The 15882-nt window shown below is 38.1% G+C and overlaps 2 protein-coding genes across 3 annotated transcripts; both read right to left on the bottom strand.

Moving 5' to 3' along the window:
• Positions 1 to 1934: 1934 nt before the first annotated feature.
• il19l (interleukin 19 like) lies at positions 1935 to 3542 on the bottom strand (the record flags this gene model as incomplete). The annotated part of the gene is made up of 4 exons (XM_079483800.1): positions 1935 to 2018; positions 2531 to 2683; positions 2814 to 2876; positions 3384 to 3542. The coding sequence occupies 4 exons, from the start codon at positions 3540 to 3542 to the stop codon at positions 1935 to 1937; spliced, it is 459 nt and encodes a 152-aa protein (XP_079339926.1).
• Positions 3543 to 8279: 4737 nt separating this feature from the next.
• prelp (proline/arginine-rich end leucine-rich repeat protein) lies at positions 8280 to 15882 on the bottom strand. Of its 2 annotated transcripts, none has more exons than XM_079483693.1 (3): positions 12465 to 12781; positions 9154 to 10136; positions 8280 to 9047 (listed from the first exon to the last, which is right to left on the bottom strand). In XM_079483693.1, the coding sequence occupies exons 2-3, from the start codon at positions 10130 to 10132 to the stop codon at positions 8884 to 8886; spliced, it is 1143 nt and encodes a 380-aa protein (XP_079339819.1). In that variant the 5' UTR covers positions 10133 to 10136; positions 12465 to 12781; the 3' UTR covers positions 8280 to 8883. The 2 variants fall into 2 exon arrangements, with proteins under 2 accessions (XP_079339819.1, XP_079339820.1); XM_079483694.1 differs by lacking the exon at positions 12465 to 12781 and adding an exon at positions 15802 to 15882 and having other exon boundaries at positions 8344 to 9047.

Genomic DNA, 15882 nt, shown 5'->3' with positions numbered 1-15882 from the left:
TAACAATTTTGAGTCATGCCTTGAGTCAGATAATGTTACAAAAATTGGAATGTATGAATATTTTTTAGACGAGTACCGTTTTCCGCTGATTATCTTTTGTATAGTTTTACTTCATGTGGCTAAACTGTTGTAGCAAAACCATTTAGTAAAGTCAAGGTGTTTTTTCGTGTTTCGGTAGTTTTTCGCCTTCAATGCATTGATGGCCTTCTTTAGCATATTGAAAAGTGTTATTTGATCAGCAAGTATTATACAGCAGGAAATATCTTTTGCTGATGTGGTTTCCACTGAATTCATTTTTTATAAGGGCATTATGAAAGTGAACAAATGAATCATTTAATGCAAGTCAGCTGGAATATGGCACTTGTCATTTGCACTGTAGTTCACTGTAGTGTAAACGGAAAACTAATCGAAAAGCCTATACAAACATTTCTAAAAAAAGAAAATTCTCTGTTACGTACAAAGTGGGATTTAATTTGCTAAGGAACACAGTTTAGATGTTTATTTTAATCAAATCTGATCTTTGTCCAGCATACCAGATTACAACTGTTATGGTTGAGGACATTTTATTTTTAATTTCTTTTGAATAGTCAAACTAATATATATAGGCCTATAACTATGATCTTTTTTTGTATAACTTAGATTGGCCGACAAAGAGAATAGAAAAGTTTCATGCTGCATTTAAAGGCTACAAACAAGTCCGCTTACATTTACCTTTTTTAAAGTGAAATGCTATAAAGTGAAATAGTACACACTAGTGTTTATGCATAATTATCTAAATACATATTTTGATTATATTTTTTTGTATGCAACAAAATGCACTTGCACTTACACTTACAAAGAAACTCACAATGTTAAATGATAAATATCTGCTAATATCCGCCAGCACGATTGCAATTTTGTTACCTGCAACTCGACTGCTGGCCACCAGGGGTCAGTAAAGATTGTTGGAACTTCATAGGCCTGCAAAACAATTCTGAATTATGTCTTCAACATACTGCTTTACTGCTGCATTCTTTAAATATTGTTTAATTGTTAGGTTATGGTTGTATAGAATAATAATTTGGGTGCTGAACTTGACGTTATAATGGAGGTTAATTGTATTTTCATTATGTTGAATGTGCAAACTATTACGTTTGACATGTTATGGCAGATTTGTGTCATTCATACTTCCTTCATTTCTTTATTTGTTGCATCAGGGTTATGAATGATTAGGCGTGAAGCTGTTACCAAAAATGAAAGGTAGTGCTACATGCTGTTTGTGTTTTTGTAGTTACAGGAGAAAGCGGACAGACAGAAGTCACTAAGTAATCGTGATGAAAGTATGAAAACTGCAAGCTGCAGCTCTTTGCATCGAGGTGTTTGCGTTTCACAAAAACATGAGAAACAAAATAAGATTAACATCTTCTCACATGGGGTGAAACTTCTCACATAAGTCATCAAGTCCTTAAACAGTTACTTATAAGTGTCTCAAAAACAGAACCCATGATAGTTTAAATATCTTTTATTTCATATACACTACTGTATGCTTTACAAATTTAACATTTTACACATTGGGAAAAACTGCAGCAGACACTAATATTAAAGTTCATAAAAAGTTTGTTTAAAACTCAAATTACAAACTGACCTCAAAGGTCTACATTGCAACATGACAACAATGCATCATGCAAATATGCATATAAATATACAGTCCACAGAATGTAGTCTATTATTGGAATAAATTATTCCTACATGCAGTACTTTATGCATTCAAAAGCTGAAACAATAATCAGCTGTCATCTCTTTCCCAGGATATGGCAGTCCGTGATGTTAGAGTTCCTAAAATCACTTTTTTATCTAGTTAAGTATTAAATAAACAACTGTACAGATTAATGCAGTTTAGTTTGTGCTTTAGAAGTATAATACATTATTTAAATTAGTTTAGTTTGGTTTTGATGTTATTGGTGTTGGAAACTCTCTATCCATTCAAACAGTGAATCCAGTTCTCCGATAGCCTTCAGTGCTGCTTCTGCGGGGTCAAGCTAAAAACAAACCAAAAACAATTGTTTTTATACATTGTGTGATATACAGTATTACATATAACACAAAGCTAGTTACTAGGCCGCCATGAATGAATCTGAGCACATTTTTTCCTATTTCCAGTGTTGATTGTAAGAGAATTATGCAGAATGCGCTATGCAATTTTACAGAATGTTTTAAATGGAAATGAGTAGAAATAAATGTAATGTGTAGAATGAAAAGATGTCTGTCGAAATCTTTAGAGCTTCCTGTGCCACAGAATCCAGACAGGCCTTGTTACAGAGTTACCTCCGCTGTCAGTTCATTGTTTGTCTTACCTTTTTATACAAGGTTTGAATGCCGGCAAGTTTTAATCGGACCCCTTCAGTGCATTCACAGCGTGTCTCAGCATGCTTTAGGGTAGAAAGAACCATTACATGGTTAGTTTTATCTGCTAAAAGCGTTTGTTTTACTCTTGCTAATATTTTGAAACATTCATTCATTCATTTTGAGGCTCTTAGGATCGTCTACATACACAGGTTCGCAGGTTCTTGGAGATGCCAAGGAAGGAGTTGGCAAGGACGCTGGTGGTTCTGCGGTGTAGGGAATGGCCACTTGTGAAGCTAATAAAGACCGTATCCATGTAAAAGTGAAGAAGCTGCCTGAGGAAACAACACGTTTCTGTGACCTAGAAATGAGAAGACGCATATGTCATTGCTGAGTGGTTTTTGCCCTCTGTGCTCTTTAATTCAGTATGTGGTGCGTCAGTCCATCACTTGATTTGACATGGATTAGATCTGATATACTCATAATCTTACCTGTAAATTGTGCATCATGTCTTTTCTAAGTAATCTGATGCTCTTGTGATCGTCTCCTGATATCTGTCAACGAAACATAATCAGATTAAAAAACGTTATATTTTTTAACGTTAAATGTCAAATTTTCTTGTCTTATTTTTGCCAGGCAAAAATTGAGGATATGATTTGTCACCCTGTCAAAGTGCTACACGTTGACTCTATTCTCGTGTCAGGGGTTTCCTAAAGCTCATTGATCGCTCTGTGACGTTCTTTCACTATACTTTGTCATGCTGATTTTGGAACATCAATGGTTCAAACAGTGAAACAATGAAGCGTGTCTTCCCACATGTTCAATAAGGCATGCAAGGAGAGAAGAATGATATTGACTGCTAAAAATAAACCTGTTTGTTGAGATGTCAAAGCTAGCTGTCAAGAAATGACATTGACATCACAAATGACGACATTGTTATGGCGGGAAATTAGTGTAGCGCTAGTTTAACGTGTTTAGATTGCATCAGTTTGCCACCGGCTGTTTTAAAAGAATGTATTGAAATGATGACATGATTTAGACTCAATAGTAGGCGTACTCACCATGGCCTGACGGATGTGCTGGAAATGATGCCTGAGCTCGTGAGTATGAATGTTCACTACACAGTTGCCTAGATGAAGCTTTCGAGCCTGAGCTGTATCCCTTAGACACCCCAGGAGCGTGCAGACGAGCCAACTATATAAGATGAAGGAGATTTTCATGATGCTTCTGAATATTCAGCCTGAAACAATGAAAAATGCATTGAGACATCTGCATAGACCCGTAACATCAACAATAAATCCGTTAGATAAACTACAATAAACCATAATGAGTTATCCTGGGTGTAAGATATGTTCATCATGATAAAGTAATACCTGGTGAGGTCCGCTGAGCTTTTTCTTTGTGCTGTGATGTGCAGCTCTGGATGCTGATCACAGGTGCTCTTATACCTCTTATTGGACAGGAGGGGAATTTCGGCAGGTATTCCTTGATTCATATCTACCTCCCATTACAGTAAAAGGAAGTTACGTGATTTTGTAAGTTCATTAAGTCATTACGTTCACAATTAGTATTGGTGTCAAAAGGATGCAGGGACTTCCTTTTAGGCAATAAGCCTCATTTATATTAAAGTACCTGTGCTAGCTTCTTGTTTCCTATTCAGCCGAGCGGTCCACGATTTATTATTGACTAATGTTGATTTTTCATTATGACTATGTATTTTTCTTCACAAATGGGACACAACCAAAATACTGCAACTGAATTATAATATTTTTTCATGCATATTTGTTTGTTAATATGGACCAGTGCTGTCACGTGGTTTTACCAGTACCCATTTAGCATTATTGGTCTCATAGCAGTAGAAACATGGAAAGATAACACTTTATAATAGTTGGTTCATATTTGTCAAAGCATTAGCGAACATGATGGCCGGGGGCTGCTAGAATGTGATTTTGATGAGCAGTTTTTTTGCTAGAAAGTTTATTTAATTAACACTGCATATAGGAATTCATAGTCTGTCTGATATTTGACCTGTGTTTTGACTTGCATAACCTTATATGTTTTGCTTATAGTCAATATATTTTCTTGTACAGCTGCTTTGTAACAATAAAAATGGTAAAAAGCGCTACATAAATAAAGTTGATGATCTAAATAAATAATACACATTTTCATTTGTTAATGTCATTGTGCATAACTTATGCTATTTAAAAAAATGTGGAAGTAGATCAACGTTAAAGGTATAGTTCACCACAAAATAATCATATTGTTTTACTTATTGTGATTAAATTATGTATTTACCCTTATGTAATTCAAAACCTGCAAATGACTCTCTCTTCTGTGGAACAAAAACGTTTTGTGTCCATACAACGGGGACCAGTGTTGTTTGGCTATCAATATTTTGAACAAATATACGAATACAAAATGTCGTCTTTTGTGTTCTGTAAATGAAAGAAAGTCATGCAGGTTTGGAAAGACAAGAGGGTGACTTATTGATGAAAGAATGTTAATTTTTGTGTGAATGTCTATTTCTTGACGCTAAAATGAATGCTGTAGCAGCATGGTTTATATTTAGTGCTTGTCTACAAATGGTACATGATTGTAAAATGTTGCCATATTACTTGGTTTTTCAATTACATAAAGGACTTTTGTATGTAATGGATGAAATTGTTATTGAAGATGTATAGTAACCAACTGAGAAACCTTCAAATTAAGGGTTTAAAAATACACTTTTATCAAAGGAATCTTCTTCCCTTTATGACAAAAATTTTCTTTTAAAGATGTTCATAGTTTTGATATCTAAATTCTGATTCTGATATCAGAAATGTCATTTGAATTTTGATAATGTAACAAAGAAAAATCCACCTGTAGATGTGTGGCAGGAACATGGTAGTGAACATCTCACATTAGTATGATCATTAAACATTAACAAGTCTTCATCCTTACAGAAATAAACTATAAAATAACAGCCTCATGCAAAGTATTCTGGCAACCAAAATTTGAAAAAAAACAGAAAAGGGTTTATGTGGATTTCTGGTTCCCTGAATGCTTTGCATGTGGCTGTCATTTTAATAGTATTTTAGACTTGTTAATGTTAATTTATCTTTGAACAAACTGTTGCCAATAAATTACATAAATATATATCTACAGTAAGTTACTGGCAACTAGCTGCATAACTACAGCAACATTTTTTACAGTGTAACTAATAACCACAATATTGAGGAAGACAGACTGCATACCACTGTACTTTCACACACATCATTTGGTTATTCTTTATTTAGCGCATGTATTGTCTAGAGGAACTTACCGTATGTGTACCAATGGGACAGTCCCACTGGGCATTTAGGAGTAAAGAGCCTTGGAAGTGAAAACTTCAAAAGGAAAATGACAACCTTTTGTATAGTTGCTCAAAGAATTAACCACCGTTCATTCATTTTATCTGATAAAGACACACCAGAAACTTGGGCTTTCCTTTTTTATTAAATATAATTATTTTCCATTTTCAATTCAAATTCCTGTAATGGCCTCTAGTTGGTTTTTATATTTGTCCTTTACTTTGCATACATTTGAACAGGTCAGCTGTTTTCTACAAGAACTTTTAGGTACACTATCCTTTCTCATTGGCAGTAAATAAATATGAATTCTCTTTCCTTATCCTGTAGGCATTTGTTTTGTTTGCTTAACATAAGAACACTGCATTGCTCTTAATGTTTTCCCAGCAAACCAGTTTCCAAAATACTGGTTACTGTGTGACAAGACTTCTTGTAACTATCCGAAGTACATCATGAAAGCTTGCTTTAAAAGCACCAGCCACTGTCCTATTTTTAAATTGAGATGATGAAATACAACAACGTTGTAGGTTTACAAGCAGTAAGCAGGAAGACAATAAAACAATAGTAATTTATGATAAATAATCGTAACACATTTCCTGGCTGAATGGTTCATTGATTTATATGTATTCATGTCATGTCAATCAAAGCGTGGTGAGGTAAAACATGACGCCATGCAGATGTTATGACAGTCTGTCACGGATCTCGAGGAGAGATCTCAGGGGAGAACCCAAGTGCAGGCAGACACGGATGAAGGGGTTAACAGATCTACTTTAATTATAAAAGACAAGAACAAAAACAAAAACTAAAATACAGGCAAAAATACAGTAACAAAATACAAAAAACTGAACGTAAATTCTTACCACAAGGGGGGCAAAAATAAACAACTACAAACAAGACCAGGGAACTTAGACACATGGCATGAAACAAGTACGGCGTGCAGGTACACAGGCAGGTACACAGGCAGGTACACAGGCAGGTACACAGGCAGGTACACAGGCAGGTACACAGGCAGGTACACAGGCAGGTACACAGGCAGGTACACAGGCAGGTACACAGGCAGGTACACAGGCAGGTACACAGGCAGGTACACAGGCAGGTACACAGGCAGGTACACAGGCAGGTACACAGGCAGGTACACAGGCAGGTACACAGGCAGGTACACAGGCAGGTACACAGGCAGGTACACAGGCAGGTACACAGGCAGGTACACAGGCAGGTACACAGGCAGGTACACAGGCAGGTACACAGGCAGGTACACAGGCAGGTACACAGGCAGGTACACAGGCAGGTACACAGGCAGGTACACAGGCAGGTACACAGGCAGGTACACAGGCAGGTACACAGGCAGGTACACAGGCAGGTACACAGGCAGGTACACAGGCAGGTACACAGGCAGGTACACAGGCAGGTACACAGGCAGGTACACAGGCAGGTACACAGGCAGGTACACAGGCAGGTACACAGGCAGGTACACAGGCAGGTACACAGGCAGGTACACAGGCAGGTACACAGGCAGGTACACAGGCAGGTACACAGGCAGGTACACAGGCAGGTACACAGGCAGGTACACAGGCAGGTACACAGGCAGGTACACAGGCAGGTACACAGGCAGGTACACAGGCAGGTACACAGGCAGGTACACAGGCAGGTACACAGGCAGGTACACAGGCAGGTACACAGGCAGGTACACAGGCAGGTACAACGAACGAGCACAAGACAATAGACAAGAGGGCATTTTATAGGGAGACTAACAAAGGAGATAACGATGGGCAGGTGTGGGTACTGAAACACTCAGGGAAGGTTAACGAGACAAAAGGGCGGGAAACATTGACGAGACACGAGAAAGCACATGGCAAGTTAGAATCAAAACAAAGCCATGTCTTTCTCACACAAAACCTAAGGCTATGCCATGACTCCGCTGCAAGACCAAGAATAAACATGACATGATAGCGGAATCATGACAACAGTCATCCATAGAGCTCTTCACCTTTTTTAATCTGTGGCTTTAACTTAACTTTCTAAAAGTATTGTTTTCATCCCTTTTTGACACTACAATGCAGCACTAAAACACACAATCCAGCAGAAATGTTTAGAATAATTTCTCAGAATATTGATACAAAATGCAAGACGTTTTCAGGAGCAGTGTGTTTTCCGAATGAATGGATCTTAATCATCATTGATGCCTTTAATAAATTTGAAGGCAATCATTTGATGACAGATTGATTCACTCGATATTGTGCTTTATAATTGTTGACACAAGATGTCGCTATTGACAGAAAATAAACACGTTGATGTTGTTTTACTGTACAATATACTATGCATAAAGAGAATTGTACATCGGATCTACTATTCATTTTCTCATTTTGATACTCTTGGATATTTAAGTTATATAAATATTCATAATAATAAATATGTAAAACATTGACTCTTATTGGACAGGAGGGGAATTTCGGCAGGTATTCCTTGATTCATATCTACCTCCCATTACAGTAAAAGGAAGTTACGTGATTTTGTAAGTTCATTAAGTCATTACGTTAACAATTAGTATTGGTGTCAATACCGTTGTATGGTTTTGAGACATTTCTCAAAATACCTTATTTTATGTTCCACAGAAGAAAGAGTCATATTACTGACATTACAGTGCAATAAATGATGCCCCTTTAATAACTTCAGCCTAAGCACAAGAAATACTTTTGAATAAAACATTTATTTATATAGAAATATTGACACAAGGTAAAGCCAGGACTGCACACATTACCTTAAAAACACAGGCACATTAAGGACATGATCAACTACACAGTAGTTACCGTACCTCCTTTTATATCATTCTGTATTTCACAATGTATCCATCTAGAGTTCATGCTCCTCTTAGTCTACCTTTAAAGAGCAATATACTTCTTACACCTTATACAATAGTTGTAACTGCACAGTGTGTCAGTTAATGTACCTTTATTTCTAGGGTTTCACTCATAGCCATTGCTGCTGCATGTGTATAATCACATATAAACATTTAATGCCGAATACTCATGCTCAATTGTATTCAAGGCAGAAAATTCAATAAATATGGTGCATTGGAGATTCTTAGGTTACACATTGAAACATTCCTGATCATGGAGAGAAAATGCATTGCCATTTATTCTGTGGTACTGTTTGATTCAGTCAGTACAGTCAAGTAGACAGGAATACCCGATTGTGCTCAGGCATGCATGTGTTTGTTCACGACTCATAATGTCTTCTATATTACTATTGCGTGGAGTTGTCTGAAACACGTGATGACATCCAAGGGCACGGGTGGACTCATGTGGTTACCATCCAAACGCAAGTACCTCAGTCTGGGCACGCGGTTATCATCAAACGGATTGGGAGAATTGGAGGGGCAGATCTCTGTTCCATTTACACCTGCAAACATATGCAAGTCATTGTTATTCAACACTCACATACTGTACTAGTTGATACGTGAAAAACGCTATTTTGGAGACAATAAACAATATAAGAAGATACATACTCTCAATGTTATTGTTGTTCAGGTGAAGTTGCTCCAGCTCAGAGCTGAACAGCGGAACAGTGGTCAGCTGGTTATGAGCCAATTGCAAATCCACGAGTGAGCTCACGTTGAATACCATTTTGGGAAGGCCTTTGTCGCTGAGCTGGTTGTAGTTAAGTCTCACAAAGGCCAGGTTTGCAAAATCCTTGAAATAGTCATTTGGAACCCCCTCGATGTTATTTCTGTCTAGGAACAATTGAAAGATGCTGTTTGGTATATTAGTGGGCATCTTCCTGAGGATGTTATGGGCCAGGTTAAGCTGAATCAAGTTCTTCAGATCTTTGAAGATGTTCTTGCCCAAGCTGCTGTCACTAATCCGGTTGTGATGCAGGTCCAGAAGAGCAAGGTGCTCCATCTTGCTGAATGCTCCGGCAGGAATCTTTGAGATCTGATTGTGGCTGAGTCTAAGTTGCTCCAGGCCGGTAGGCAGATCATTAGGGACTTCTTTCAGTTCATTCCTCTCCATATAAAGGTAAAGCAGATTTGGCAGCTTCTCAAAAACTTGTTTCTCCACCGAACGGATGCGATTGTTTCCCAGATTTATCCACTTAAGATCACTGCAGTTGTTGAAGGGCTCTGCAGATACTGTGTTAATGTAATTGTTCTGTAGGTAGAGATAGTGGGTACGGGCTGGGATGATCGGGACCTTCCGGAGGTTGCGGCTTTCACAATACAGGGCATTTGGGTAAGATGGCGGACAGAAACACTCTCTGGGGCAGTCTGAGAATTCGGAGGGAGGGCCTAGGATTGGAGGAGGGAAATCTGTGGGTTCCTGGGGCTCCGGCTCTAGTTTTGGGTCAGGTGAGGAAGGTTTTTTGGGAGCAGGAGGTTTCTTGGTGGTGGGTGGCCGGACAGGCTTTGGTTTTGGCCTTCGCTGGCCCCAGACATCTGTTATCATAAGAAGGATAATAAGAGAGCAGTATGCAAGCCCAGCTTTCATGGTCCTAGAAAGAAAGAGAGCTTTGTTTTATTTGATCATGTGCTAATAGTGCATCATCATTATAATTATAAAAAAAAAAAAAAAAAGGAGAAGCAATATGAGAAAGCCAGAGACAAGTCTATATTTGCTTAATGTAGACTGCATGTGTTTAATCTCAAAGTAGTCCACTGAGAAATTAAATATATCTCTTTTTTAATTTTATAAGATGTCCTGATCAGAGTTTGAATTTACACAGCCAGACTCTGGTGCTGTTTTTCAAGCATGCAGTCATATTACATTTATTCATTTGGTAGACGCTTTTATCCAAAGCGACTTACAAGTATGCCACCCACCAAATCGGTCTGGATTGACAAACTTCTACCAACTTTTAAAATAAAAAAGTAGCTCTGCACTCTGATAAAGGCTCTATTGTTTAAAGCTGGACCTGGGAAAGAGTGAGCCGTAATGAGAGAAACAGACTTAAAACCCCAGGGAGCTCAGAGCAATCCAATGGCTGTAGCCGGTCACAGCATTGCTATGCTTTCTGTGCTTTATCTGCCACATGTTTGCCTATGAAGTAACCCTTCAGAGTTTAACTGCTCACGTGGAACTCAAAACAGATTATATCATTATTTGGAAGACATTTCTATAAAGCTTGATGTGCCAACCACACAGAGTAAAGAACGTTATTATACATTTAGATGGCTAGGTTGACACGGATCAAGACTGTACTGTCTCTTCTGTGTCTTGCTATGGGACCTAAAGGTTTCAGCATCCAGCAGAAGCGTCCAGATGTTCACTTGAGGATGGTTCTGAGTGATGCAAAGCAGAATTCATTTCGTCTTCTGGTGCAATTGCAGTGTATGGGTGTTTTGATGATTTTAAGGGATTATAATTTATAGGCCTTATGTCTTAAATTTTGACAGGCTTTTCGTTTCTGGAAAGGGATTTCCACTTGAAATTTCTTTCCTGTGGTTTAGCAGAGGATAAAAGGCTTTGTAACAGGCTGATAACAGATTTCATCTTTTTTCTGCTCTGTATACTCCCTTAGGAACTATATGCAGAAAAGTTAACTTTACGGTAAAAACTAAAGGAGTAGTTCACTTTAAAATAAGTCAAGTCAATGGGAGTTTATTTTAGAGTGAGCTACTCCTTTAAGCAGGGGTGTGCAGCGCTAGTTTACACCTTTAACCTAATAATTTCTTTATATTAGAGATTTTCCTGACTGTACTGTATTTAGTGTTCATAAACTTAAATACAATTCAACTTTGTAATGTCCACAGGAATCATTTTACCAGAAATATTTTTTGTGCATTCTAGGCAGACTCGCACCCCGGCACAAAACAAGGAGCAGCCTAATGTGGGTCTGATAGATGATCGCAATCAGATGTTTGGCACAGAGAGTCTGGCCCGGAGTCAGCTGCTTGGTCATGGAGGACAGGCAGGATGGACCTGGCTTTGGGAACTAGAAAACTTAGGGAAATGTGCATTTGTTATTTTGCCGAGTGCCTGCTTTATGTGCGATGCAATCGAATTAGTTGCTTCTGGCTAAAGAAAAAATAGGAATTCTTAGCATTGTTGATCAACTTAACAAAATAACATTTGCATAGTACAGTATTATTAAAAACATACTGTGAGCTCAAGGAAATTCAAAGTAATCAATTGTATTTAGTTATTAAAGAGGTCTTTGAGATGTGATTTCTGAATCAACATAGAGATGGTTTGACTGAAAAACAGACCAGTCTGATGCAGAAGTAGCTAATATACTGTAAAGAGATTTACTGTATATCAGCCATGTCTAGATTCAGTTAAAGGTGTATGTTTGCTATGAGTTTTATTGATATCACAGATGGTGTTCTTCCTCAGTCAGACTCTATTACACACATTTGGATATTTGGATAATTTTAGGTTTTGCTGGTATCTGTCTTGAAATACGGCTTTGATAGATCAGGATATAGACCTGGATTATGAAAAGCTAATAAAAGGTGAACCTAGGCTCCTTCTTACACTCATCATTTAGTATATGATTATTGTACTAGAAATGCATTTTTTACTGAATTTACAGTAAGAATATGAATAACGCAGGTAATAATTGTGGATCAAAGGAAACTTAATAACTACAAGTTCTCATATAACATTGACATTACAGAAAAATATACTCTTGTAAAGAAGCCTCTGACTGTTTAAATGTACCATTAAATGTAAAAAATCTATGTTACCCTACAAAGGGAATCTATACATTAATTTATAAATGCAGGTTAAATTAAAATAAGATAGAATCCACAGTTTTAGACTCCCCACAAATGTTTGTTTGTGCCCCTATATTTTGAGGAAACCATATATTGTTTCTTACCTGTTGCTGGTTCCTGCCCTTGTGTGATGAATCCTCTAGCTATCACTTTACTCTCAACGAGATTTTCTCCCTCTTCGATCTTTCACTTCCTCTCTCTCTCTCACTCTCTCTCTCTCGCTGTTCCCCCTTTTTCCTCCCTGCCTCCCTTGTTCTCCTCTGCTCAGCGATCTGTCTATTGGGTCTTTGCCTCTTTTCCTTCTGAAGGTCAACAGCGCAGTCTCTCTGCCCCGCCTTCGGGGAAAGTGGCTCAAATGAAATCGAAACGTCCATCCCTTGACGACAGGATCTGTTCTCATCGCACCCCCGCTTTATACACTAATGCATGTGCATGGGTGTGTTCTGTACAGTGCAGCAGAGGGACAGGGTGGAGGGCTGTGCAAACTGTACTGAGATCAGAATCGTGCTGTTCTAATGCGGCGTACTGAAGCTGTTTTCAGCATCGTCTCTGGCTGGTCATGAGGGATGCTTGGAGGAGTTAATCAAACGCATGTGCCTTTTATTTAGTTTGGAAGCTAATTTGATTTCGTTTGGGGTTCTAGAAAGCTTCCCGTTTTTTACCCTTTGCACACTTAACACTTTGTATAATTTTTCCTGAAGTTAAAACAGCTTATCAAAAGAGCTTCCATATTATGTGTTGTCTAAATTGTTGTTTGTAATATTATTTTCACTGGGCAGTCTCCCTCTCTCTGCTTGAGGTTCTTTTATAATTTGCTTTAGGTGGTTCTCCCAAAAAAACTATTTTTCTCCCTCACACACATGTGCACATTCACACCCTGGAAAGTTGAACCCACGGGGATTCAACATCTGGAGTAACAACGTCTGTGATGTATAGCATTTCCATGAATAGGGTAACAAATGATACCCAACTCAAAAAATTATTTTCTTATAACAGATAGAAGATTGTAATGCTTTAAACAGTTAACCGAGAAACCAAATTGTACTGCATTGGTGGAAGGTGCCATATACAGTACTAGCTTGAGTTTTAAAACTCTAACAGTACGTTTTTTAAAACACAGTTTAATGTTGTTTTTCTGTGATATCACTGGAGATGTCACACATATCTTTAATTTCTTGCTCATGCTTTGAAGAAATCTTAAGGCCTGTAGATGTGGTCTGCCTCACTGAATTTCAACTTTCTCATTGTGAGGATGATGTTGTTTACATATGAGGTAATGTCACTAGTGTTGTTCATCCAGTTCTTCATTCTGTAAGATCTCTTCTAATGGTGTTCTCCCTCCATATGCTTCCCTTTCATCCCAATCCTAAAACCCAACAGAAACCACAGCCCCTTCTGGGATTTTGTCAGATAACATTGCAGCAGTGTTGTTTATATGTGTATGTTTGTGTAATCTGTCTAGCCGAGGACCGCACATGAGTCATCGTGACATTTATTCTGATTTGTGAGCTCATTTGGGTCAAATCTTGTGTATGGCACGGCAATAAATCTCTTCATATGCCTACAAGAATATGTCATTTCTTCCAGCATCATTAACAGTATGTCTCGATGCAAACCCTAGGAGGTCTTGAAAAGTTATGCGTTAACACCCCCCAACTTCCCCACTTTCTGCCATATAAGCTCATGGGCACTTCATTGCAAAAACAGTTGTTTTGGAGCCAAAAAGCTTTAACTCGACTAATTTCTCTTTAGACACAAGAAAATAACAAGTGAGTTTAACTTCACACAGGGCAGTGCAGACCAATGGTGCCTGTCCAGAAGCGATGTGTGTTTTAGAGATGTTGAAGTGTCTGTTGGCACCACTTGTATGTGTGCCATGAGAAATGTGAGTCATCTTTATTGGTATTAACATAAGTTTATCTCAACCTTTGTGTCCAAACTTTTTAATCTCTTACCCAATGTGCAGTCATTGCTAAACACACCTTATGTCATATCTTTGATGCTTGAGGCTTGAACCTCAAGTACCAGCCAAACCCTGTCTTACTTATCTTCAAAAGTAAATGGCTGGTAAGGTTTTAATTGGAAACCCCTTTTGGCACAAATGACTACACAGTAAAAGTCTTTCCTTCCTTTTACAACGCTAACAAATGTTTTACATTACAAGCTTTATTAATTGTCTATTTGCAAGATTTATTGTCCAGTAACTATGGTTTGGCATAAAGCGATAACTAATGGACGTACAAGGTTATTCCGACCCTGTCTGAGCATTAAAAGAAGATGCACTTTCTCTTTCTTTAGGTGTGATTAATGTTTTTGGCATGCGTTTGACAGATGATATAAGTGTGCCTCTGATGTGTGTTTGGTCTTGCCATCTGGTTTGTTTTTGTGTGTGTCTTTGGGTGTGCGCACATGTGTTCTACTAGATGCACATACAGACCAAAACAATTGGCAGATGTGCACACCCCCAACTCGCAGTATGTGTGAAAATCACAACCATCTTAGTCCACACTAATATGTAAAAAAACTTTAGATGTACGTAGTTACGTTTATTCAGAGCTGTATTATAACAATATGATTTCTACTGTAAGTGAGTGGTTCATGGTGTAACGGTTGTCCACTGGAGGCGGGTGTAGTTGAGAACCCAATTGCAGTTTATCAAAGAAATAGAAAAACAAAACATGGCTTGACATGGCTAAAATTGACAAGACAAAACATGAAAATAGACTCATCAACAATGGTAACAGCTAACACACGATACCAGACCAGGAACAAAGGCAACACGAGGGCTTAATATACATCAGACTTAACAATAGCTGTGTCTCGTTTCGTAAGGCTGCATCCTTGTGTCCTCCAGAGGTATGATCATCTAAAGGATGCGGCATATGGAGGATTCTCAACTTAGAATTACAAAAGACGTCCTTTCAATTTCTACAACGTTTCTACATGATTTTAAGAGGTGAAAGTTGGTTACTTTCTACCCTAAAAAATCACAAAAGTGTTAAACAAATATAAAGTTTTTTTGACTCACTGTTTAAAAATGTTAAACACTTGTAAACCTATTCACTACATATGCTTTCCTGTAGCTCAGTTGTAAAAGCAACCCAAGGTTGTGGGTTTGATCCTAGGGGATTGCAGATACCTATGTAAAATGTATAGGATAATGCAATGTAATTGGCATTGGATAAAAGCGTCTGCCAAATATGTAAATGTAAATATGCTTGCTAATATAACAAAAACGTGACACAAATTGTAAACTGTAAACATTTAAACACCACATATTTGATTGAAGGTGCAATTGCTGCCGTTTTTTTTTAAATTAGCAGACGTTGGCCGATGCAAAGAATTGTGGGATATCTCTAGCAACAAAGGATACGACTCATGTGTCCTCCGAATTATCGTGAAAGTAGGTCGCATTGGAAGAGTGCATACCGAGAGTCCTACCTGCTTTTATGAAACGAGACAGCCTCGATGACGTAGCAGGCTTCAAATGAGACCTCTGGAGGACGCAGCCTTCCAGAATAG

The sequence above is a fragment of the Barbatula barbatula genome, assembly GCF_947034865.1.
Source record: "Barbatula barbatula genome assembly, chromosome: 20".
NCBI lineage: Eukaryota > Metazoa > Chordata > Actinopteri > Cypriniformes > Nemacheilidae > Barbatula > Barbatula barbatula.
Note: the sequence above shows the minus strand (reverse complement) of the source record. Positions and strands in the feature narration are given on the sequence as shown.